Source organism: Gracilinanus agilis, chromosome 4 (genome assembly GCF_016433145.1).
Source record: "Gracilinanus agilis isolate LMUSP501 chromosome 4, AgileGrace, whole genome shotgun sequence".
Classification (NCBI taxonomy): Eukaryota; Metazoa; Chordata; class Mammalia; order Didelphimorphia; family Didelphidae; genus Gracilinanus; species Gracilinanus agilis.
The window spans coordinates 397,682,139-397,704,934 of NC_058133.1; the positions used below are offsets into that span (position 1 = coordinate 397,682,139).

The following is a 22,796-nucleotide window of genomic DNA, read 5'->3' on the forward strand; positions in this document are numbered from 1 at the left end:
ATCCTTTTATAATTTCTTTTTATGTATTTCACTATGTGTATAATATTCTAAAACACTGATATATGCAGATACATTTCTAAACATAAATGTAGGTATGGGGAATGTGCTCAGAAGTATTTATACCATCAAAAAGGTTTGAAATCCACTCAATTCTATTGAAATACAATTGCATTCAGATGCTATATATACAAAGGGACAACTTTAGCAAAAGAAATTTAAAATAGAACTCCTAACTTTTAAAGTATGTTAGTTTTTATTTGTTGGTTTTAATGGTTGGTTTTTATTATGACATTAAAAATTTATTTAAGGGGATTTGGGACTTGGGGTATGATCTTGTAAGTGTAGAGAACTTCGGATGTGGAAATTCCCTTCACTATATAGATCAACAACTTATCTCTATTTTTAATCTTGGAGTGCCTAGAACTCTGTGAGATTAAACGACTGTCTTGCCTATTGGCAGCTATGTAGTGCAGTGGATAGAGCTCTGGGACTTGGAGTCAGGAGGACTCATCTTTCTGAATTCAAATCTGTTCTCAGATACTTAGCCACGTGATCCTGGGCAAGTCCCTTGACCCTATTTGTCTCAGTTCCTCCATCTGTAAAATGAGCTGGAGAAGGAAATATCAAAGCATTTCAGTATCTTTGACCAAAAAAAAGGGTCACAAAGAGTAGGATATGACTGAAAAACATCTAAACAATAGCATTAATATAGTTAGTATGTATCAGAGACAGGACTCAGAGTCAGAAGACATGAGTTCAAATCCTATTTGTGATATTTATTAACTATGTTTGATACTTAACTAGTTGAGTAAACTCAATACTTATAGCTATGTTTACTGTGGGCAAGTAATTTCATTTTTTTCAAGACTTAGTTTTCTCATCTGTAAAAATGGGGATTTAACATGTACTACCTACTTCATAGGCTTGTTGTGAAGAAACTGCAAATATACCATTGTGTATAGATGTGCATTAACGGTATTATTTTAAGTAAATCTTTTTTCATACGTTAATTCAGTTTTAAAGAGATTCAGTTGAAGTTTTGCATTGTATTGAAATGTCAAACTCCAGAGTGACAGCTCTGTTATTTAGTATTATGGGAGATGGTAATTATTTTATTCATTTTGTGTAAAGTATGGTCATAGGATAATAGATTTGGACATAGAAAGAACTTTAGAGGTCATCTATTCTATTCTAACTCCTGAATTATAAATGAAGAAAATGAGGCCTGAAGTGGTAAAATGATTCAGTGGTCACCATCCAAATAAACTAACTTTCATTCCATGTCATGTGAAGAGTTGGCAGTCTTGAAGTGTGGGATATTGGAATAAAGCAAGTGTTCATCAAAAGTGGCTCTTTGCGGTAACTCAGAGTACCTAAATGGTTAATCTTTCATTGATTAATACAAATCTAAGTGGGTTTTCTTGCCCATTTATCATTAATTGATAGGTAGCTCCTGGTACATATGGGATTGCACTATTTTTTAGTAAGACAGATCTAAGTGCTATTCATGTTTATTTATCACTAATTGAACTCTTGATAAAATTCTTGTGCTTTAATCATTAATCACTTCTTGTTTTTGGTTTCCATGACTCTTTTTTTTCCTCCATCATCCCCATCCCAATTTATTTCACAGGTAATATCATTGATTATATTAAGAGTTGGAATTGACAAGATTATCAATATTCTTGAAATCTGGGGAAAAGACTTATCTATACTTTGTATCGATCACTTCCAGAACCATTTGCCATTAGTGCACTCTGTAGGTGATTAATGTATGTATTTTTAATTGAATTTGGCCTGTTTTTTCCTTATCTTCTAGTTTTCTTATCTTTCTAGCCTGTTAATAAAGAGAAGGGGATGCTTTTTTTTTTTTTTTTTTAATCTCATATCTTCTGTCTTAGATTGGATGAGGTAGAAAAGCAGTAAGGGCTAGGCAGTGGGGATCAAGTGACTTGTCCAAGGCCCCCAAACCAAGAAGTATCTGAAGTTAAATTTGAACCCAGCACCTCCAGTCTCTGGGCTTGACTTTCTGTTCCCTGAACCACCTATCTGTCCCCAGAGTATGCTTATTTTTCTAAGTAAAAGAAGTAGTTTTGGTCTGTCTGAAAGAGCTTGTCTTCTTTAAATCATAAAAAGGAAAAGGAAAAGCAATCTTAATCAAAACAAGGATAACAAAAATAAACCAGACCCACTGTCTACTTCCATTTAATTATTTCCTTTCAGTTTATATTACAAAAATTGATTGGTAGTTGAAGCCTAATTAGAAGAGCCTCTGGCTACTTCTCCTTGATAAATTTGACAGCATAAACTACTGGCTAATTTCCTCCTTTTGTTTATGTGACTGTTAATGATCCTGGTTCATTTTCTCCCTCACTGTCTTAAGTGTTCTGTATCACTTAAGGCTCCTCAAGTCCCACTTACTCCATGAAACTTCCTCCAGTTACAGTACATTGATGGCTCCTTTCCTTAAATATCTGTAGCATTTAGGGGCAGCTAAGTGACTCAGTAGATAGAGAGCCAGGCCTGGCAACAGGAAGTCCTGGGTTCAAATATGACCTCAGATACTCCCTAGTTCTGTGACCCTGGAAAAATCACCTAACCCCAGTTGCCTAGCCTTACTGTTCTGCCTTGGAACAGATGCTTAGTATCATTTCTAAAACAGAAGGTAAGGGTTTTGTTTTTTTGTTTTTTTTTTTAAACAAATGCTTGTTGATTGGCTTTCTTTATGCAGTTCTTATGCACTTACTATATTTCACTACATTATATTTATTTGTGCATATGTTTTAGCTCCTTGAGGGAGATTATCAACACCTAGAAATGAGGACTATGGCTATTTAGCTTTGTCTCCTTCTTAATCCCCGTCACAGTGCTTATATATATGAGGTGTTTAACAAATGTTGAATACTGAATAAATGAATGAAACCACAGTTAAGAGTTTGATCTCCATGTGGCTCTGTTGGGCATAATTTGCTCCTTGGCCATACTGTCCTAGTAACTAGCCTGTTCCTGGTATTACTGATCCCAAAGGGGAATGTTGATCATGAAGGGAAATGAGCAACAGAATGTGAATGACTTAGTTCAGCCTATTACCCTTTGCCTTCCTGACACTGTTCTTATCATCATAGATAAAAGCTCAGGTCTTTTATCTCCTCCAGCACCTTGCATAATGCATTACACTGCACAGGCCCTTAGTTAATGTTAATTAATAAATAAACACCTTAATAAATGTTAATTAATAAACACCTTAGTAGATGTTAATTGATTGAAGGAATGATTGAATGGACAGATAATAAGCCACAAAAATTACTGATTTCTTTTTCTTCTTCACTGTCTTTGTCAGGGGCTGGCATCAAAGTCTGATTTTGCCCTTAAGAATTTGTATGTAAGAATCTATCCAAAAAATAATTCAAAATTTCTTGAGTTATAAGGCTTCCAGAAATTATATCTTTGCACATCTGGAATGTCCTGGGAACTACGACATACTGTCACTTCTTGTTCAGATTCTAAAGGATGACATTGACCTTTGTATGATGCAAGGAATAGATTCTAATGAATTTGTCATTTGCATGACAAAAACTCCTCTCTTTGTGCGTGTGTACAATCAAACAGCTGCAGCTTTTCTTCTTCCACTTGCAAGTCAGTACATACACCATATGTCCACAGTGAAAGGATCTTTCCATGTGAAAGCATTTTGGAAGTTAAAAAAGTACTCTACAAATGTTAGGCATCACACCTTATGTTAGCAATTGTGCAAATGCCAGGGCCTGTGGAGCCACCATTAGACACTGCTCTAATGCAGTAGAATCTTGTTAGAATTCTAGTGTTTATCCCAGGTGCAGAAAAGATAGCATCTGCTTATTAGGCTTTTTTTTAGTGTAGGGAGAGGTTCCTTAAAGATATACGTACCTGGAGGACATGATATGATGAGGTTTTCCTTTGGTCTTGGCCACACTGGTGATCTTATCAGCATCATGTGAAAGTTCACTCCCCAATGATGCAGATTAAGCTGCCTACAGCTTGTGGATCGCCACCTATCAATGCCCCCCCTCCTATTATGTTCCCGGCTAGCTCTCTATAATAGCAAGCAGCCCTGAACAAGGGATCAACATGCCCTATTTTGTACCCTGATCTAGAGAACTAGCTTAACTTCAAAATCCTGGGTTCAGTGGACAAACAAGTAGGACTTAAGATCTGTCTCAGAACCCTAGGAATAGCTCCATAATAAACTAGACACCCCATCCTTGCTGTTCTTCTATCACCCCAAATCCTATTAAGCACACTGTCTCCCCCAGAAAAGTGTGACTACCTGCGTGGGAGAGCCATTATTGCTGGTGAACTCCATAAAACCTGTTTTGGTTCAAATTTTTGGTCCAGTTACCTGGTTATTCCCATCATCCCAAGTTTGGGAGTGGAGACCCAGAAACCTCACAGACTTCACCCACTTGGAATCTTTCCTGAAATGGGAATCTGGTGAGTAATTTCTCATCTCAGCCGGTTGGTTTAGAATTGGCCGTGTTGACTCGGGGTCTGTTTCAGGTCTTCTAGAAGCTGGTTTCCTTGATAGTAACTGAGACCAATCCCGGAGATAATTGGAATGACTTTGCCACCTAGTATTTATAACTATTTCATGTATGTTTATGATCCATATTGGTATCTTGGAATCATAAGTCAGTTCCCTGGACAGGGATATCTGTGGTCATTGGCCAACCTTGGCCCTTTGTCCCCACTAACTGCCTTCCTCCGGGATGGATTAGATCTATGAATTGACTACTTGCTCTGGCACTAACCCTTACAGCAGCCACATAAGGACTTCCTTGAGGATGGTGTTGTGAATGCAAAACCAAAGTAAGGGGCATATTTCTGAATGCCCTGAGGTGTCCTGAGGAATTTCCTTTGGCAAATTTCTCTCCTAGATTAGGAGCAGCCTACCAGGATTGAAAATTTGGTTAATTCCTGTCTCCTATGCCCCTAGCCCAGGTCCCTGTGTGTTTGTGGTTGTTTTTGTTATTTGTCCTCATAATGGGTTCCAGGACTTCAAAAACCCACTGCAGGCATGCCTGCAGATAAAATGTTTAAACTTTATGACCCCAGAGCCACCCAATACTTAGGAAAATGACATTTTTATACACGGGATGATTCGGTGTTACAATTTCCCTTGGAAAACCCACTCACCCAGCCCAGATTAGTGATTTTCCATGGGACTATTGAAACCGAACATCCACATCAGGGGGATTCCTATTTTTTATGGTGTGAGGAAGTCATTAAAAAGAAAATTGATTCTATTGTTAGTTCCAAGGATGAGAATGAAATGTATAATTAGAAAATCTTGAACCACTGAACTACATTACCCAGAATCCTTTTCCTTTCATCCACCTTATGTCTTTACGTGTTGTCTATAAATTTGTGGTAAGCCTGCCCTCTTTTCCTCTTTTTCCCCCTGAACCATGGCTGTTACCACCCTTTTTACTCTTACTTTTTACTTTAGTTATTATTAATAAATCTTGTTAAATATAATGCTTGGAGTATTTGGATATTAATTTTTAATCTTACAGAAAAGAAATTAAAGGAGCACATTAAGGCCTTTGAAAATAAGAACCCTGGAGCCAGGCCTAGAGATGGGAGGTCCCAGGTTCAAATCTGGCCTCAGACACTTCCTAGCTGTGTGACCTTGGGCAAATCACTTAACCCCCATTGCCTAGCCCTTACCACTCTTCTGTGTATTGAATCCAAGATGGAAGGTAAAGGTTTAAAAAAAAAAAAGTAAAGTAAGAACCCTGACCTTCCATGTTCCTTATATTCATCAGTCCCTTAGTTATCAAAGGAACTGCCCCTTCCAATCCTGGAGGACCTCCTGGGTTTGTGGTTACGCTCTCCAGCCTTTCTTCTGTCCCTTTCCTCCCAGAAAAAAAGCTCCCACTAAAGGCTTCAACATAGCCCCCACCTTTGCTGGGAGGTGGCTGAACATCACTCCAACAAAATCACCCTGAAGCCCTACGCAGAGGATTAAAATAAGGGAAAAGCTCTTGAGACCCTCATTCCTTTACAGGAATTTCCACAATCTGGTGGCCCTCCCCAACATGTCCACATCCTCTGGTCCCTCACCAAATTTTGCTCTTGGTGATTTAATTTCTTCCAGTTGCAAGAAAAGCCTGAAGAATTTACTGCAAAATTGAAAGCTTTATTTGAGGCCTACACATTAACTAGGTGGATACCAGACAGTTAATGGTGGCCTGATTGACAAAGACTTCTGAACTCAGCTCCAAAAAAATGTAAACCTGGTCTAACGAACCCCCTCAAGATCCAAATAACATGGAGAAGGCATGCAAGAAGGTCCTAGAAGGGTTGAAGAAAATGTTTTTTAATAAAGGTAGGTTGGAGAAAAGATAATTGTGTCCAGTAAAAGGATAAGCATCCTAGAAACTTATTTTGCCCAATTATGATGCTCTTTTTTCAACCATAGCAGCCTATGGCATCTGGAGGAGGAAAAAGAGTTTAGTGGCCCATTTTTGTAAATAGTCTTAGGGAGCCCTTGTGCTCTGACCTTAGAAATGTGCTTAGCCTCACTGAAGTCACTCTCAAAGTTCTCATGTTATCTTCTGGTCTATTTGAACAAGAGAAGTCTAAAAAGAGAGAAGGGGCAGCGCCAGGCCTAGAGATGGGAGGTCCTGGGTTCAAATCTGGCCTCAGATGCTTCCTAGCTGTGTAACTCTTGCCAAGTCACTTAACCCCAGTTGCCTAGCCCTTGCCTTGGAAATTATACTTAGTATTGATTCTAAGACAGAAGATAAGGTTTTTTTTTTAATTACATATCTGAAACTCAGAGAGATCAGATCTCTTTACCACAGAACATGTCTTTAGGTGCCCTGAACCCTTGCTGCCTCCAAGCTGCCTGGATCACCCCCATCTTATCATGGCCCACCTGGACCTGTCCAACCAGTGGCACATTGCTCTTGATTTTTCCCTCTCCCTTCTGTCCTAGCTAAACCTAGCTGCCTTCTCTCATGTTTGGTTGCTTCCAAATGACTGGCTAGCTCCTCTGATAAATTAATTTCTGAAGATGGTATTGATTGATAACATGTAAACTTTTCTCAGGTAACACATGTGTATTCTAACAGTGTCCTCTTGGGAAAAGAAAACCTTAACTCAAACCCAGTGACATGAATGCCAGTCACATCACACTCAGAATGTTGGTAAAGGGTGCTGCAGATTTAATTTAAAGAACCTTAGCATCTGTAATGACTGAAATTCTTGAGAGGCAGTGTTTCTTAATTTTAAAATAATTTAAGTGACCGATCAAGACATTTGAATTCTAGGCAAAGAGCTCTCTTGAATTCTTCAAAGATCCTAGAAACTCCTGACCCAGGTATCTATAGGTATGTACTTTGGGGAGCTCCTTATTCAACTCCTGTGTTAAATATCCCAAGACCTCTCTAATTCATAAATAGCTAATTAGAAGGTGATCCATCAAGCCCTTAGCCCTTCCCCACACCTGTAGTGGACAAGTGATAACTTGTCACATACACTGGAAAAAAAATTATTCTAAAACTTTCCTGCTAACCAGAATCTGTGAAAGGAACATGTTCCCAAGGACAAAGAGAATGCAAAAATCTGTAAACTGAATGATGCTTGAGGCACAGAAAATCTCTACTATACACTAGGAATAGATTTGGGCCTTTCTATTCTAGGGCCCTGATATAAAAATTAGTACTGTTTATGAAAACCAAATTTTTGCATTGCATACTATCAATCAATCAACAAACATTTATTAAACCCCTAGCAGGTGCTAGGCATCGTGCTAAGTGCTAGCAGGACAAACATAAAGTGCCTAGACTTTTCCTCCCACCCCTACCCCGCCTCAGCCTAGCTCTCTATGACCTGAAATGTTATACTTTTCAAATAATTCTTATCTTTTGTCTTAGAATCAATACTGTGTATTGGATCCAAGTCAGAAGAATGGGAATTGCTAGATAATAGGGGTTAAGACTTGCTCAGGGCCACACAGAGCTGGGAAATGTCTGGGACCAAATTTAAATGCAGGACATCCTCTCTTTAGGCCTGGCTCTCAATTCACTGAGCCACCTAGCTACCTCCTACTATTTTTCTTATTTGATATTTTTTAAACCTGCATATTTGTGATATACCTATTTATACATATCACTAAGGATCCTATTACTGTTTCAGCCTTTCCATGACAGTGACTAGTTTTGGTGCTCCTCACTGAGAGCTGTCAGGCAGCAAGTTCTTCAATCAGTTGATCAGATGACTCATGCTGTCTGAGTGAGAGGAAGGAGGGAGACAGACAGAGATAGGGAGAGAGAGAGCAGAAGAGAGGGAAACAGAGAGAGAGAGAGACAGAGACAGAGAGAGAGAGAGAGAGAGAGAGAGAGAGAGAGAGAGAGAGAGAGAGAGAGGAGGAGGAGGAGAGGGAGAGGGAGAGAGGAAGGAGAAAGAGAGGAGAAAGAGAGGAGGGAGAGAGAGAAAGAGAAAAATGAGAATCAGCATTTTTGAGTGTTCTGAAAAGCGGCTGCATTATATCAGAGTTAGGAGTTGGAGGGTGTCATGCACAACTGGTTTGCTGCCTTACTTTATTTTCACAAATGAAATGCAAGATTTAGACAGGAAATAGGAGGTGTGATTCAAAATAATGAAGCTAATGTGAATGTGATAAGCCTTTTGATCTTAAAATGAAAAGAAAAAGCATAATATTAGGATCATAGGATTTTAAGCTGGAAGGTGCCTTAGAGAGCTTTTTTTTTCCCCCTTTAAAAATGTTATGGATGGGGGGCAGCTGGGTAGCTCAGTGGCTTAAGAGCCAGGGCCAAACAGGAGATCCTGGGTTCAAATCTGGCCTCAGACACTTCCTAGTTATGTGACGCTGGGCAAATCACTTCACCCTCATTGCCTAGCCCTTACTGCTCTTCTGCCTTGGAACCAATACATAGTAATGATTCTAAGACTGAAGGTAAGGGTTGCTTTTTTTTAATGTTATGGATGCTTTTTGTTTTTAGATAGATTTCACTCCCCTAAACTCCACCCTCATGTGATACCTTTCTCCCTTGTGACAAAGAAAAACGATTAAACAGAACTGATAGACTTGTGCAACATTTTAATTTTACTTAGGAAGGGAAGAGTCTTTCATTTACCTCCCCAATCTCCTTATTTTAAATATTGAGGAAAACTAGAGCCCTGAAAGGTTAATTGACTTGTAATTCAAGTAATCCAATCCAATAAGCATTTGTGAGGTGCCCACTCTGTGCCAAGCATTGTGTTATGGACACAAAGATAAAATGTTAAAGTTCTTGCCCTTAAAGAGCTTGCATTTGACTGAGGGGATACATTATACAAAAAGATAAAGCATATACATGATAGATAATTGAAGTAGGAGAGAGACAGCACTACTAACCAAGGGAATCAGGAAAGACTTTGCTTAGGATAAGGTACTTGATCTGAGCCTTGAAAGAAAATAGAGATTTTGAGAAAGAAAATGCATTCTAGAAATGAGGAAAGACATGGAGGCTGGCAGCAGTCAGAATAGGAATCTGAATTTTTAAAAATATTTTTTATTGGGGCAGCTGGGTAGCTCAGTGGATTGAGAGTCAGGCCGAGAGACAGGAGGTCCTAGGTTCAAATCCGACCTCAGATACTTCCCAGCTGTGTGACCCTGGGCAAGTCACTTGACCCCTATTGCCCACCTTACCACTCTTCCACCTAAGAGCCAATACACAGAAGTAAAGGGCTTAAAATATATATATATATTTTTAAATTTCATTAACTATTTCCCAGTTACATGTAAAAACATTTTAATTTTTTTTTTAAATTTTGAGTTCTAAATTCTCTCCATTCCTCCTGTCCTCCACTCTCCTTGAGAAGGCAAGCAATTTACTATTGATTATATATGTGGCATCATGCAAATCAATTCCATATTGGCCATATTGTATTAGAAAACATAAGAGGCTAAAAAGAAAGAGAGCTTTAAAAAAAGATATATTTCAGTCTGCATTCAGAGATCATGAGTTTTCTCTCTGGAGGTGGATAGCATTTTTCATCATGAGTCCTTTGGAATTGTCTTGGATCATTTTCTTAATCAGAATAGCTAAGTCTTTCACAGTTGATCATCCTTATAATATTCCTGTTACTATGTACTATGATATTCTTCTGGTTCTGCTCATTTCAGTTTGCATGAGTTCATACAAGTCATCCCAGACCCTGAATTTTTTGATGATATCTACTCTGAGATAGGTTACCCCAGTCTTCTATTTCATGTATCTCCATTACATATCCCTTATTTTGATTTATTTTCTTTGTCTTATTTTTAGAGCTTATTGTTTTGAAAAAAGATATCTATGGGGTAAAAAAATTCTACAATCTGAGAATAGATTTAAAGACATTTTGAGAAAAACCACAAAACCACTATTGGTACTTTCCATCTACGCCTTCCGTACCTTGCATATACTCATTTGTTTACTACATTTTGTGTTTCCTATTAGAATGTAAGTTTCTGTAAAAGAAAAATGACCCATATGTATAAAACTATAGTAGCACCATTTGTGATGGTAAAGAGTTGGTTGTGATTTTGCCTTTCATTTTTGATATTGGTAATTGATTTTCTTCTTTTTTTATAAATGAAGTTATCTATTGGTTTAACTTTTTTTAATTTTTCATAAAACCAACTCCTTATCTTATTTATTCAATACTTTTTTACTTTCACTTTTAATTATCTCTTCTTTGATTTTCAGGATTTCTAATTTGTTATTTAATAGGGGCGGGGTTTAATGTCTTTTTCTAGTTTTTTTAATTTGCATGCTCAATTCATTGATTTGCTCTTTATTTTATTGATGTGAGCATTTGAGATCTCCCTAAGTACAAAATACCTAAGCTTATGGGATGCAGCTTCCTCATTGTCATTTTCTTTAATGAAATTGTTGATTGTTTCTGTGATTTGTTTTTTGAACCATTTGTGCTTAAGATAAAATGATTGTTTCCTATTAGTTTTTGGTCTTTCTGTACCCTTTGTTGAATGTAATTTTTATTGCATTATGGTCTGAAAAGAATGCATTTATTATTTCTGCTTTGCTACATTTGGTTGTGAGATTTTTATGCCCTATTATTTGGTCAGTTTGGGGGAGGGTGCCAAGTACTGCTAAGAAAAAGGTGTATTCCTTTCTGTTTCCATTCAGTTTTCTCCAGAAGTCTTTCATATCAAACTCTTCTAACATCCTATTTTTTTCCCCCGCTTAACTTCTTTCTTTATTTTTGGTTGGATTTATCTATTTCTAAGAGGGGAAGTTTGAGGTCCTCCACTAATAGTGTTTTACTCTCTGTTTCTTCTTATAATTTGTGGAAAATATTAAGATTAAAGCTACAACTTGCTTCTTTTCCCACCATCTTGTTGAATAAGAATAGACAGAAAATTTTTTTAATCTATAAACAAGTTTCTTAAGATAGTGAGGTGGAGAAAGGCAGATATGCACACTGTGCAGTCATTATAAAAGTCTCATGACTTCTGGCATCTGGAAGACCCTTGTTTCTTGCCTAGCATGAGTTTGGAGTCCTCCAATAAGAGGGGCTTTGGAAAGGGACCTCACAGAGAGTATAAATTGAAGTACTGGAAGAAAGTGGGGACCTTTTTCCTGGGAACTCAGGCTAGTAAGTTTGTATCAGCCTGGCTATCAGAGGAGGCTGCTAAGGGAATGACTGACCATATGTGACTAATGCCTTCTTTTTTCCTGGCCCACTTTCCATTATTTTATAAATAATTGCACATTAAGATACAGTCTCTAGAAAATTTTAATCATAAAAAAGTCATGTAAATTTTCTTAAGGAAACTGAATGCTCTGCCTTTTGGTGCATATATGTTTAGAATCGATAGTTTCATTGTCTATGGTATCTTTTATTATGAGATAATTTCCTTATCTCTTTTGATTAGATTGATTTTTACTTTTGCTTTGTCTGAGATCATGACTGCTACCCCTGGGGTTTTTTTAACTTTAGCTGAGGCTTAGTAGATTCTGCTTCATCCCCTTACTTTTACTTTGTGTGGGTCTTGCTGTTTTAAATGTTTTGTTTTTGTTTTTTTTGGTAGACAGCATATTGTGGGATTCTGAATTTAAATCCACTATTATCTTTTTCCATTTTATGGGTGACTAGTTGTGGGTTTCCGTCCATCTTATTTTCCCCCGTTTATCCTTATCTCTCCTTTTAGCCTTTCCCTGTTTTATTTTTGAAGTTTTGTTTTCGATGACTACCTCCTCCAATTAGCCTTTCTTTTTGTCCATCCCTCTCCATTTCCTTTAATGTGGATGTTATTCCCATTTAGAGCTAATTCCAATGAGAGTAAGGTTCAAATATAGCCTGCCACCTACCCACCCCCATCTTCTCTTCCATTGAATTGTCTTTTCATGAGAGAAAGTTTACTCCCTTCTATTACTCCTTTTCTCCTCATGTGTTCCTCTGATGGTAAAGAACTGGAAACTTGAGGGGAATGCCTGTCCATTGGGGAAATGGCAGAACAAGTTGTTGTATATGAATGTGATGGAATGTGCTATAAAAAATGATGAAGGAGTTGGTTTCAGAAAAACCTAGGAAGACTTATATGAACTGATACAAAGTGAAGTAAGCAGAATCAGGAGAATAATCTATGCAGTAATAGCAATATTGTAAAGATACTCAACTGTGGAAAAAACTCAGTAACTAATCAATACATTAATCTACCACAACTGAAAAGGGATCATGTTGTAAAATGATATTCACCTCCAGATAGAGAACTGATGGTCTCAGAGTGCAGATTGAAGCATGTTTTTCTGCCTTCCTTTATGTTCCTTCTCTCATTTCCCTATCCCCAAACATAGATAATACAGAAATATGTTTTGTATGACTTCAGTATAGTAGATATATTTCTAGTCTTAAGTTAAAGACATGGTTTTTATGTCAAAACCTTCCTTAAGATAATAGTACAGTCCTGATGGTCACATCTAAAGCTTACCCACAAAATCAATACAGCTAGAAACCTGGCAATTCAAATGCAGAATTTGTGTTCATTTAACTAAATGAGTAAATCCAAAAATAACTTATTGAGTACTCATTTGCATATAACATTCTGAAAGTACTAAGGAAATACAAATATGGATTTTGAACTAGGAAGGAATTTAGGTCATCTCATTGAACACTCATTTTACAGATGGAGAAACTGAGCTTCAGAGACATAAAGTACAAATAGAACTCTCTCTGCTTTGAAGAATCTTACAATCCAGTTAGATAAAACTGACATAAGAAATATTCCAATCCAGTAAACATTTTTTTAAAAAAGCCTTGCCTTCTTGTCTTAGAATTAATACTAAATATTGATTCCAATGCAGAAGAGTGGCAAGAGCTAGGCAATTGGGGTTAAATGACTTGTCCAGGTTCACATAGCTAAGAAATATCCAAGGTCAATTTTGAACTCAGAATCTCCTGTCTCCAGGCCTGGCTTAGCTGCCTTCCAGTAAACATATATTAACATGTACTATGTCTACTGTAAAAGGTGCTAGGAATACAAAGACAATGAAAATTGCTACCTGCCCTCAGAACCTGTAAGGATCCTAGATTTAGAGCTTGAAGGAACATTGGAGTTCATGTATTTTATCCAACTTCCTTATTTTATAAATAGGAAAACTAATGTCAAGAGAATTGTAGTTTTAAGAAATAGTGCCCTACCCTGAAGAACCAAGAATCCATTCACAAGGACAAGATTGATACATAGAATCTTAGAGTTAACAAGCATTTATTAAGCACTACTAAGTGCTAGATACTGTGCTAAATGCTGGGAATTCAAAGAAGGGCAAAAAATAGAACCTGCTCTATATCACCCCACTCCCCCCTTTTCAGTAAATTCCAGTGGCTCCCCTATGTCTTCCACTATTAAATATAAAATCTTCATTTTGACATTCAAAGTTCTTCATAACCTGACGCCCTCCTACTTTTCCTATCTTCTTAAACCTTAACTTCCCTCCACTCCTTGCTCACATTTATACCTCAATCAGTTGACAGTGGCCTCCTTGCTTTTCCTTAAACAGGATACTCCATCTACCAACTCTGCATTTTCACTGGCTTTCCCTCATGACTATAGTCTCTCCCACCTCATTTATGCATCTTTCCTCAAGTCCCTGATAAAATTCTATCTTCTACAGAAAACCTTCGCAATCCCTCTTAATGCCAGTGCCTTCCCTCTAATATGATCTCGAGTTTATCCTGTTTATATCTTTTTTATTTAAATTTATTTATTTGTTACATTAAAATACCCAGGTAACTCTCATCCTCTCTCTCTATTAGAGAAGGCTTCATTTGACAAAAAAGATATATGTATATATAAAACTGTCTTGCTTATTTCTACTTATTAGTTATTTTTCTGTTTATATCTTATTTGTACATGGTTGTGTGTATGTTGTCTCCTCTTCGTTAGATATCATGGGAGCTTTTCTCACTTCCTTTACAGAAATATGGTTCATCTTTATCCACAGTTTCCCACTAATGGATGAGTCCAGTTGCCTTGTTAAAAAAGGAAGTGAGATTAGTCTTGTTCAACATGTTCTTTTGGAAGATGTATTTGAATCCTGCTACTTTATTCTTTAGCTATATTATTTTATAATCTTGGGTATTCTCTGGGCCTCAGTTTTTCATCCATAAAATGTAGAGGTTGGGCTGGATGATATCTAAATTCTCTTTCTAGCTTAAGATCATCTCATCTTTTATCTCCTAGTATTTATGACATTCCAGAATTCTTCTAGGAATCCAACTCAAACCCACTGGGCTAAAGTGTGAGAAATATACCTTCTTTATTATTTTAGAAATTGGTACATTGTCTTTCTCCAGGTATGTAGTATTTTTTCTCCATGATTTTTTAACAAGACCATAACTAGTGATTCAGCCTGAACTTTTATGATAGCCCCAAGTGGAGAAAAGGGGGTGTATAAGAGAATTATTTAGGTGGGGATGCAAGATTTGGCAATGAATTATATAAGAGGACTAAATTAGAATGAGGAATTGACTTTGTTGCCAATCTTGGTGACTTGGAGGAAAATAGTATCCTTGCACACCATTAGGAAAACATTTCCACTGAAAAGTATCTACAAAAGTTACAAAGTAGGATATAAGGATAGAGGCAGGGCCTACAATTTAACTTCATTCTGGGAAGGAAATTCCTCTGTGAAAGATTCTAGCACTTTCTCTTCATTTTAGAGTCTTCTAGAGTTTCTCTCTATAGCACTGAGAGGTTAAGGAACTTAGTTGGATCACAAGACAATATGTATCAAATTGAACCCAAGATATAGTTGGCTTTCTGGCTCTGAAGTCTTCCTGGCCTCAAGTCCAATTCCTTAACCGCTGTGACATGCTACCTTTTTAAAGGAGTAGCCATACAAATTGAAGTCAACAAACAATTATTAAGTAGTTATTATGTATTGAACACTGTGCCCTGCATACAAAGAAAGGTAAAAAAAAAAACCTCCCTTTTTTCAAGGAGCTCACAGACTAAAGGGAGAACAAATAAGAGAGAGACAAGATAAATTGAAGATAATTTCAGAGAGTAAGTGTCAGCATGAAGGGAAGAACTTTCTTATAGAAAATGGGATTTGCTTGGGAGGCTTGAAAGAAGCCAGGGAAGCCAGGAGGCAGAAAGGAAGAGGGAGAGACAACCAGTAAAAATGTTGCCTTTTTCATTTTAAGATGAAGAAATCAAAGCCATCTATAGTCATATGAAAAAATGTTCTAAATTAGTGATGGGCAAACTACAGGCCGTGGGCCATATGGGAGGGGGGGCCTGAAATGTTCTATCTGGGGCCATGACATTATTCCTAACCTGACAAATACAATGAGTAGGATACAATACAATGAAATTTTGAAAGAGTTGGCTTAGAAACAGACTGACAGATGAGCATTTCCTTTCCTTTGCCCCCCTCTTTAAAAAGTTTGCCCATCTCGGCTCTAAATCAATATTGATTAGAGAAATGCAAATTAAACACGCCTGAGGTACCACTGCATATCTATGATATATTAGCTATTATGACAGAAAAGGAAAATGATAAATATTGGAGGGGATGTGGGAAAATTGGGACACTAATACACCATTGATGAAGTTGTGATTTGTTCCAACCATTCTGAAGAGCAATTTGGAACTATGTTCAAAGGACTCTAAACCTTTGCATATCCTTTGATCCATCAATACCATTTCTTGGTCTGTTTCCCAAAAAGATCTAAAAAAAAGGGGGGTAAAATCTATTTGTACAAAAATACTTATTGAAGCTCTTTTTGTGATAGGAAAGAATTAGAGGTTGAGGGGTTGCCCATCAATTGGGGGAATGGCTGAATAAGTTGTGGTATATTATAATGATGGAATATTATCATGCTATAAGAAATGACAAGCAGGATGATTTCAGAAAAATTACATAAACTGATAACAAGATGAAGTGAGCAGAACCAGAAGAACATTGCCCACAGTGACAGCAATATTTCGTGATGAACAGCTGTATAGTGCAGTGATACAAGACAATTCTAGAAACTCATGATAAAAAATGCCATCTGTCCTCCAAGAAATGATGCATCTGACTGTAGACTGACCATTAAATTTTCTTTCTTCTAATTTTTTCTTTTGAGATATTTTCCACAAAATTACTAATGGGAAAATGTTTTACATGATTACATATGTAAAATCTATATTAGATTGCTTACTATGTCAAGGAACAGAAGGAGGGAGAGTCAGAAGAAGGAAGAGAATTTAGAATTCAAAACTTTAAAAATGTTTTAAAAATGTTTTTACATGTAATGGGGGAAAATAAAATATAATTTTTTAAAAAATGATGCCTTGAATAACCAGTATCATTTTATTTCAGAGTCAGAGCTAGAGGTGGAGGAGCACAGTTACAATTGTAGTTTTTGGAGGAACTCATCAGAAAATAGGATTAGTAAGCATAAACCTCCTATAGGAGGTAGTACTTGAGTACTACCTTCAGTTTCAAAGGAAGCGAAGGATTCTTTGAGATAGATGAGAAGGGAGTGATTTCCAGACATGTGCAACAACCTGTGTAAATGCACAGAGATTAAGATTTAAGCAGACCAATTTGGTTAGAATGTAAAATGTACCAATTTGGTAGAATATGCAAAAGGAATGATTATATGGTAAAACTGGATAGATAGGCTAGAGTCCGGCTATGAAGGCCTTTAAAAGCTTGAATAGTTTGCATTTTATCCCAGACACGAGAGGAAGCCACTGGAACTTTTTGAGAAGAAAAATAGCATTGCAATTTTGCAAGTGCATGGAGGATTAATTGGAGAGAAGAAACTGGCAGGAGAGAGACCAATTGAAAGACTACAATAATCTGGGAAAGAAGTGATGGGAGTCTGAACTGGGGTGACGGCAGCATGAATGGGGAGGATGAGACAAATACAAAGATGTTTTGGTGGTAGAATTAACAAGATATAGTAACCTACTTGCTATTAAGATTGAGTAAAAGTAGGAGGGCAGCTGGGTAGCTCAGTGGAGTGAGAGTCAGGCCTAGAGACAGGAGGTCCTGGGTTCAAACCCGGCCTCAGCCACTTCCCAGCTGTGTGACCCTGGGCAAGTCACTTGACCCCCATTGCCCACCCTTACCACTCTTCCACCTATGAGACAATACACCGAAGTACAAGGGTTAAAAAAAAAAAGATTGAGTAAAAGTGACACAGATGATGTTGTAAAGCTCAGTGACGTGCTCCTAACAGAATTAGTAAATTTAGGAATATGAGAGAATTTGGAAAGGTAATGAATACTGTTTGGTATATAATACGTTTCCATCCAATTAGAGATGTTGGTGAGTCAGAACTGGAAATCAGAATAGGGATGGGTATATAAATGAGTATAGATCTATACATAAAGATAGTCTTCTACATAGAGATGATATTTTAACCCATGGGAGTTGATGAGATCACCAATAAAAAGAATACATGGAGAAAAATAAGAGAATCTAGATAAAAATCCTACAGTATCCCAAGGGGTATAAGGAGGAACCAGACAGGTAAGAAAAAGACCAAGGAAAAGAATAGTGTCATGAAAACTCAGGAAAGTACCAAAATACTAAAGAGGGAGCATTGGTAACTTTGGGAGAGAACAGTTTTTTTTTATTCAAAGATATTTTATTTTCCCAATTACATGTAATAATTTTCAACATGCATTTTCCAAAATTTTAAGATCCAAACTATCTCCTTCCCTCTTTCCACTCAGACAGTAGGCAGTTTGATCTGGGCCATCCATGCAAAACACACTTCCATATTGGTCATTGTTGTAAGAGCGCACACCCCAAAATAAATTTATAAATAAACTAATATGAAAAATAATATCCTTTTATCTGTATCCAACTCCCAACAGTTCTTTCTCTGGAGATGGATAGCATTCCCCTTCATTAGTCTTTCAGAATCATCCCAGATCATTGCATTGCTCAGAGTAGCCAAGTCTTTTATAGTCGATCATCATACAATATTGCTGTTACTGTGCACAGTATTCTCCTTATTCTGCTTATTTCATTCTGCATCAGTGCATGTAGATCTTTACAGCTTTTTCATAAATCATCCTGCTTATCATTTCTTATAGCACAATAATATTATTCCATCACTAGTGGATACCACAGAGAGAAAAGTTTCAATGAGCTTTGGAGCAGGATTATAAGGGGTTGGAGAAATGAGTGAACACGGTTTTGCTGTGAAAGGGAGGAAAGATGTAGGCTGATAGCTTAAGTGGCTGGTAGGATCAAGTGAAGGGTTTTAAATGATGGGAAATATCTAGGCATATTTGATAGCATAAGAGAAGCAATTATTGGATAAGGAGAGGGAGAAAATTAGAAAAGTGAATGGGATGATTGAAGGGGTGAGTTCCTAGCAATGAAGGAAAGAGATCATCAGATCAAAGAAGGATTGGCATTGACAAAGAAAAGAGCCAACTCTTCCTCTGAGACTGATCAAAGGATGAGAGAGAGAAGATGATATGAAAGTGATTTGAAGGGTCTAACTTGGAATATACCTTCTACCATATATCCCCTTGCTGTTTAGTTTCTCATGTGAATATATATTCTAGATATACATCATTACTCTATTGGCCCTTTCATCTATTTTGTTTCTTTTGAATAAGAGACAACCTTTCATCCTCATATTCCAAATATATCACATCTGAACAGGTCTTAGTAATATCCATCAGGTCAAATTTATTTCTTTGTGTTAAGACCTCAGATTCACTTTGTTTATAGTTTATATTCTGCAAATGTGTGTAGATATCTGAGGCAATAAATATTATCATTTTGGACATTGCCTTCAGTAAATTACCAGGCCTCTCCAGTGGTAATCTTCCTCTGTTATACTTGCTTTTGTCTTTGGTTATTGGCTTGGGAGATACATGCTGGTCATACTTAAGCAGCAAGGTTGTACATTTAGTAGAGCACTGGACCTAGAGACATGAAAACGTGGGTTCAAATATAGCCTGAGGCTCTTGCTATAGCTGGACAAATCACTTAATCTCCATCAGCATTAATTTCCTTCTCTGTAAAATAGGGATAATAATAGGACCTACCTCCCAGACTTGTAATGGTAAAATGAGATATTTGGAAAGCAATTTGTAAACCTCTTATGAATGCCAGTGATTATTTTCAGCATACATGCCTTTTGATCAGATCCACAAGACTTTCAGTCCAATAAAACTTTTCCTAAAAAAGTTTTTTTTAAAGTATCCTTCATTAATTCTGAGAGACTTATGAGAAAGAACGCTATCCATATTCAGAGGAAGAACTATGGGAGTAGAAACACAGACGAAAAACAACTGCTTGAACACATGGGTTGATGGAGATATGATTGGAGATATAGACTCTACACCAGGGGTCGGCAATGTATGGTTCTCGAGCCATATCTGGCTCTTTTGAGGGTTCTTTCTGCAGGAGCCATAAAGTCAATTTTTTTTTCAGGCGCTATTACAGGAGTGCGCACTGTGAGCACTGTACAGCTCTCATGAAATTACATTTTAAAAAAACGTGGCGTTTATGGCTCTCATGGCCAAAAAGTTTGCTGACCCCTGCTCTAAACGATCACCCTAGTGCAATTATCAATAATATGGAAATAAGCCTTGATCAATGATACATGTAAAACCCAGTGGAATTGTGCATCAGCTATGGGAGTGGGGCACTTAGGAGGGAGGAAAAGAACATGAATCATGTAACCATGTCAAAAATATTCTTAATTAATTAATTAATTGAAAGTTTTCAGTTTGAAAAACTAATAAGAAAATAAAGTATCCTTCATTAGATGTCCCTCATCTGTGACCAAAAGTCTATCATCGCCCTGTCTTAATCTTTGGTCCACAAATCCAGATCCCATTTGCTGAAGGCCATCTTCTTGTTCAAGCCAATCAGCTCCCACATCACCTTTCATTTCTGAAATCCTTCTCCTCAGTTGGCAGCAATGATGAAAATGTTACCTGTGCCCCTCAAGGTATGGGTGGATGTTGTCAAATTTGAGAAATCTTAAGAGACCCTTTGTCTTGTCTGAAGGATAACAATTCCCAGCTTCCCCTTCCCCCTGAAGATAACATATCTCCCAACTGTTCATGTCGGTTGACACAATACTTCCCTCAGGACCCCTCATGTAACCCAAAGCAAGCAAAAGTTTTAAGAAGAGAAGAGGAAATCAAAATTACTAAGTGCTATAGAGAGAAAACTACTCTTTTAAGTCAAACTTTTTATATAAGATAGAAATGTAATAATGGTAACAATTTTTCCTTTTCCCTTCTCTTTTAAGGCAACAATGAATGTGGAACATGAAATTAACCTCTTGGTTGAAGAAATGCAACGCCTGGGTACAAGAGGTATAAAGTTATATTTCTTTCTTATTATCCCTCTCAGCAAGCTAGATCTCCATTTGAGGAAAAGTCCCTAGCAGGCATCTAAAAGCTGGAGGAAATCCCAGCTGGTGTTTTGTAGTCAGCTCATCCTTTCATCTTATGTTTATTCCTCAGAACGTTCTCTGGAGGCCATGTTGTTGCTGTGTCCTCCCTCTGGTGACAGTGGTCAAAAGACATTTTATCCTCTCAGGAGAGCAATACCATGGACCCTCCTCATCCTGGCTTTACTAAAATCAAGGAAATTCTAGTCAGGCCCAAATCTTATTCCGCTCTAGTGTTTGAATTTTTCTTGCCCTAAACTGAGCTGTTGTTTTACATATTCTAAATGATGAGAGACCTAAATTGAAATTATACTAAATTGTCTTCATTTTCTCTGAATTCTTGAGTTTTACATAACTGCATATTCATGTACATAGAATCAAAATAAGCTATTTTCCTCTCATATTCTTGTGTAGTTTATTTTTTTTTAAATCTGCATTTCCTTCAGCTACACACTCATCAGAAGATAATGACATGTAAAATTGGTAGCATTAGGACTTTTTTCCTTGGTGACAATGAAAGCTACCATTATATGTGAAAATTCAGGTATTCATTCGGTTCAGATTAGCTTTACAAGAGACTGGAAAGCATTTTGAAAATACTAACAGTAATATAAATACTTAGCAACTAGGAAAATGCAAACCAAAGTTTAAAAAAAAATGAGACAAACCACAAATAGCATAAATTAGAATCTTGGGGAAAGTTGTTTTGTTTTTGTAGCTTTATATCTTCTTATTGCCATGTTCTTTGCTTAAGAATAAGCATCTTTTGAAATGCCAAAATGCTAAACCTTATCAGTAGGTAGGTTTTGCCAATTCTACCTCCACAATTTCTCTTGCACATATTTCCTGTCTACACACATAGCCATTATCCTGCTTTAGGCCCTCCATCTCCTACCTGAATTTTTGCAATAACCTCCAGTTTATAATCTCTACTTTCTCCAATCAATATTCCACACAACTGCCAAAATAATCTTTAAAGCATCTCTCCCCCGTGACACTCCTCTGCTCAAGAAACTTCAGTGGCTTCCTAAAATAAAATACAAACTTGGTTTGGCATTTAAAGGCCTTTGCAATCTGGCTCCAGCCTATCTCTCCAGGCTTATTGCACATTACCCTCCTTTGCACGTTCTGTATTCCAGATATACAGGCCTACGTGCTGTTCTGGAGGACTTGGCCCTCTGTCTCTTGCCTCTGTGCCTGGCATCGGCTGTCTTCCATGCCTGGAATGCTTTTCTTCCTTTTTTCTGCTTTTTAGATTCCTAACTTCCTTCAAGGCTTAGCTCATGAAATTTTTCCTGATACCCTTAGTAGTTTGTGTGTACTCCTTCCTTTTTTAATTATCATGTCAATAATTATATCCTTTTATGTTGTTATCACTGTCACCACCACTATCCACCCCCACTCCCCACCCAAGAATGTAAGCAGTGTGGGTCAACAACTTTTTGTTTTTGTTCCTTGCCCATATTAGGCACTTTATTGGTTTGAATTAGAAATCAATGTCCTTTGTTTTGTCTTCTCTGATCAGTATGCTTCCTGCTACTTTGTGCCTTATCCTTAATTCACAGATCAAACTTCCTCTCGCTTTCATTGAAAGAATTCATTTAGAGGCAGCCAGGTAATACAGTGGATAGAGCTCCAGACCTGGAGGTTCTGGGTTCAAATGTGGCCTCAGACACTTCCTAACTGTGTAATCCTGGGCAAATCACTTAACCTCCATTACCTAGCCCTTACCACTCTTCTGCCTTGGAACTACTTAGAATCAATCTATGACAGAAGGGAGGGAAGGAAGGAAGGAAGGAAGGAAGGAAGGAAGGAAGGAAGGAAGGAAGGAAGGAAGGTAGGAAGGAAGGAAGGAAAGAAGGGAGGGAGGG

General features: G+C 37.3%; 1 protein-coding gene across 1 annotated transcript in view; it reads left to right on the forward strand.

Annotated features, from left to right (window-relative positions):
- ABRACL (ABRA C-terminal like) overlaps positions 1-22,796 on the forward strand; it is a 38,685-nt gene that overhangs the window by 11,721 nt on the left and 4,168 nt on the right. Inside the window, exon 2 of the mRNA XM_044674621.1 lies at positions 20,782-20,848. Within this exon, the coding sequence (XP_044530556.1) occupies positions 20,788-20,848 (61 nt within the window). The 5' untranslated portion in view covers positions 20,782-20,787. The remainder of the gene's footprint in view (positions 1-20,781; positions 20,849-22,796) is intronic.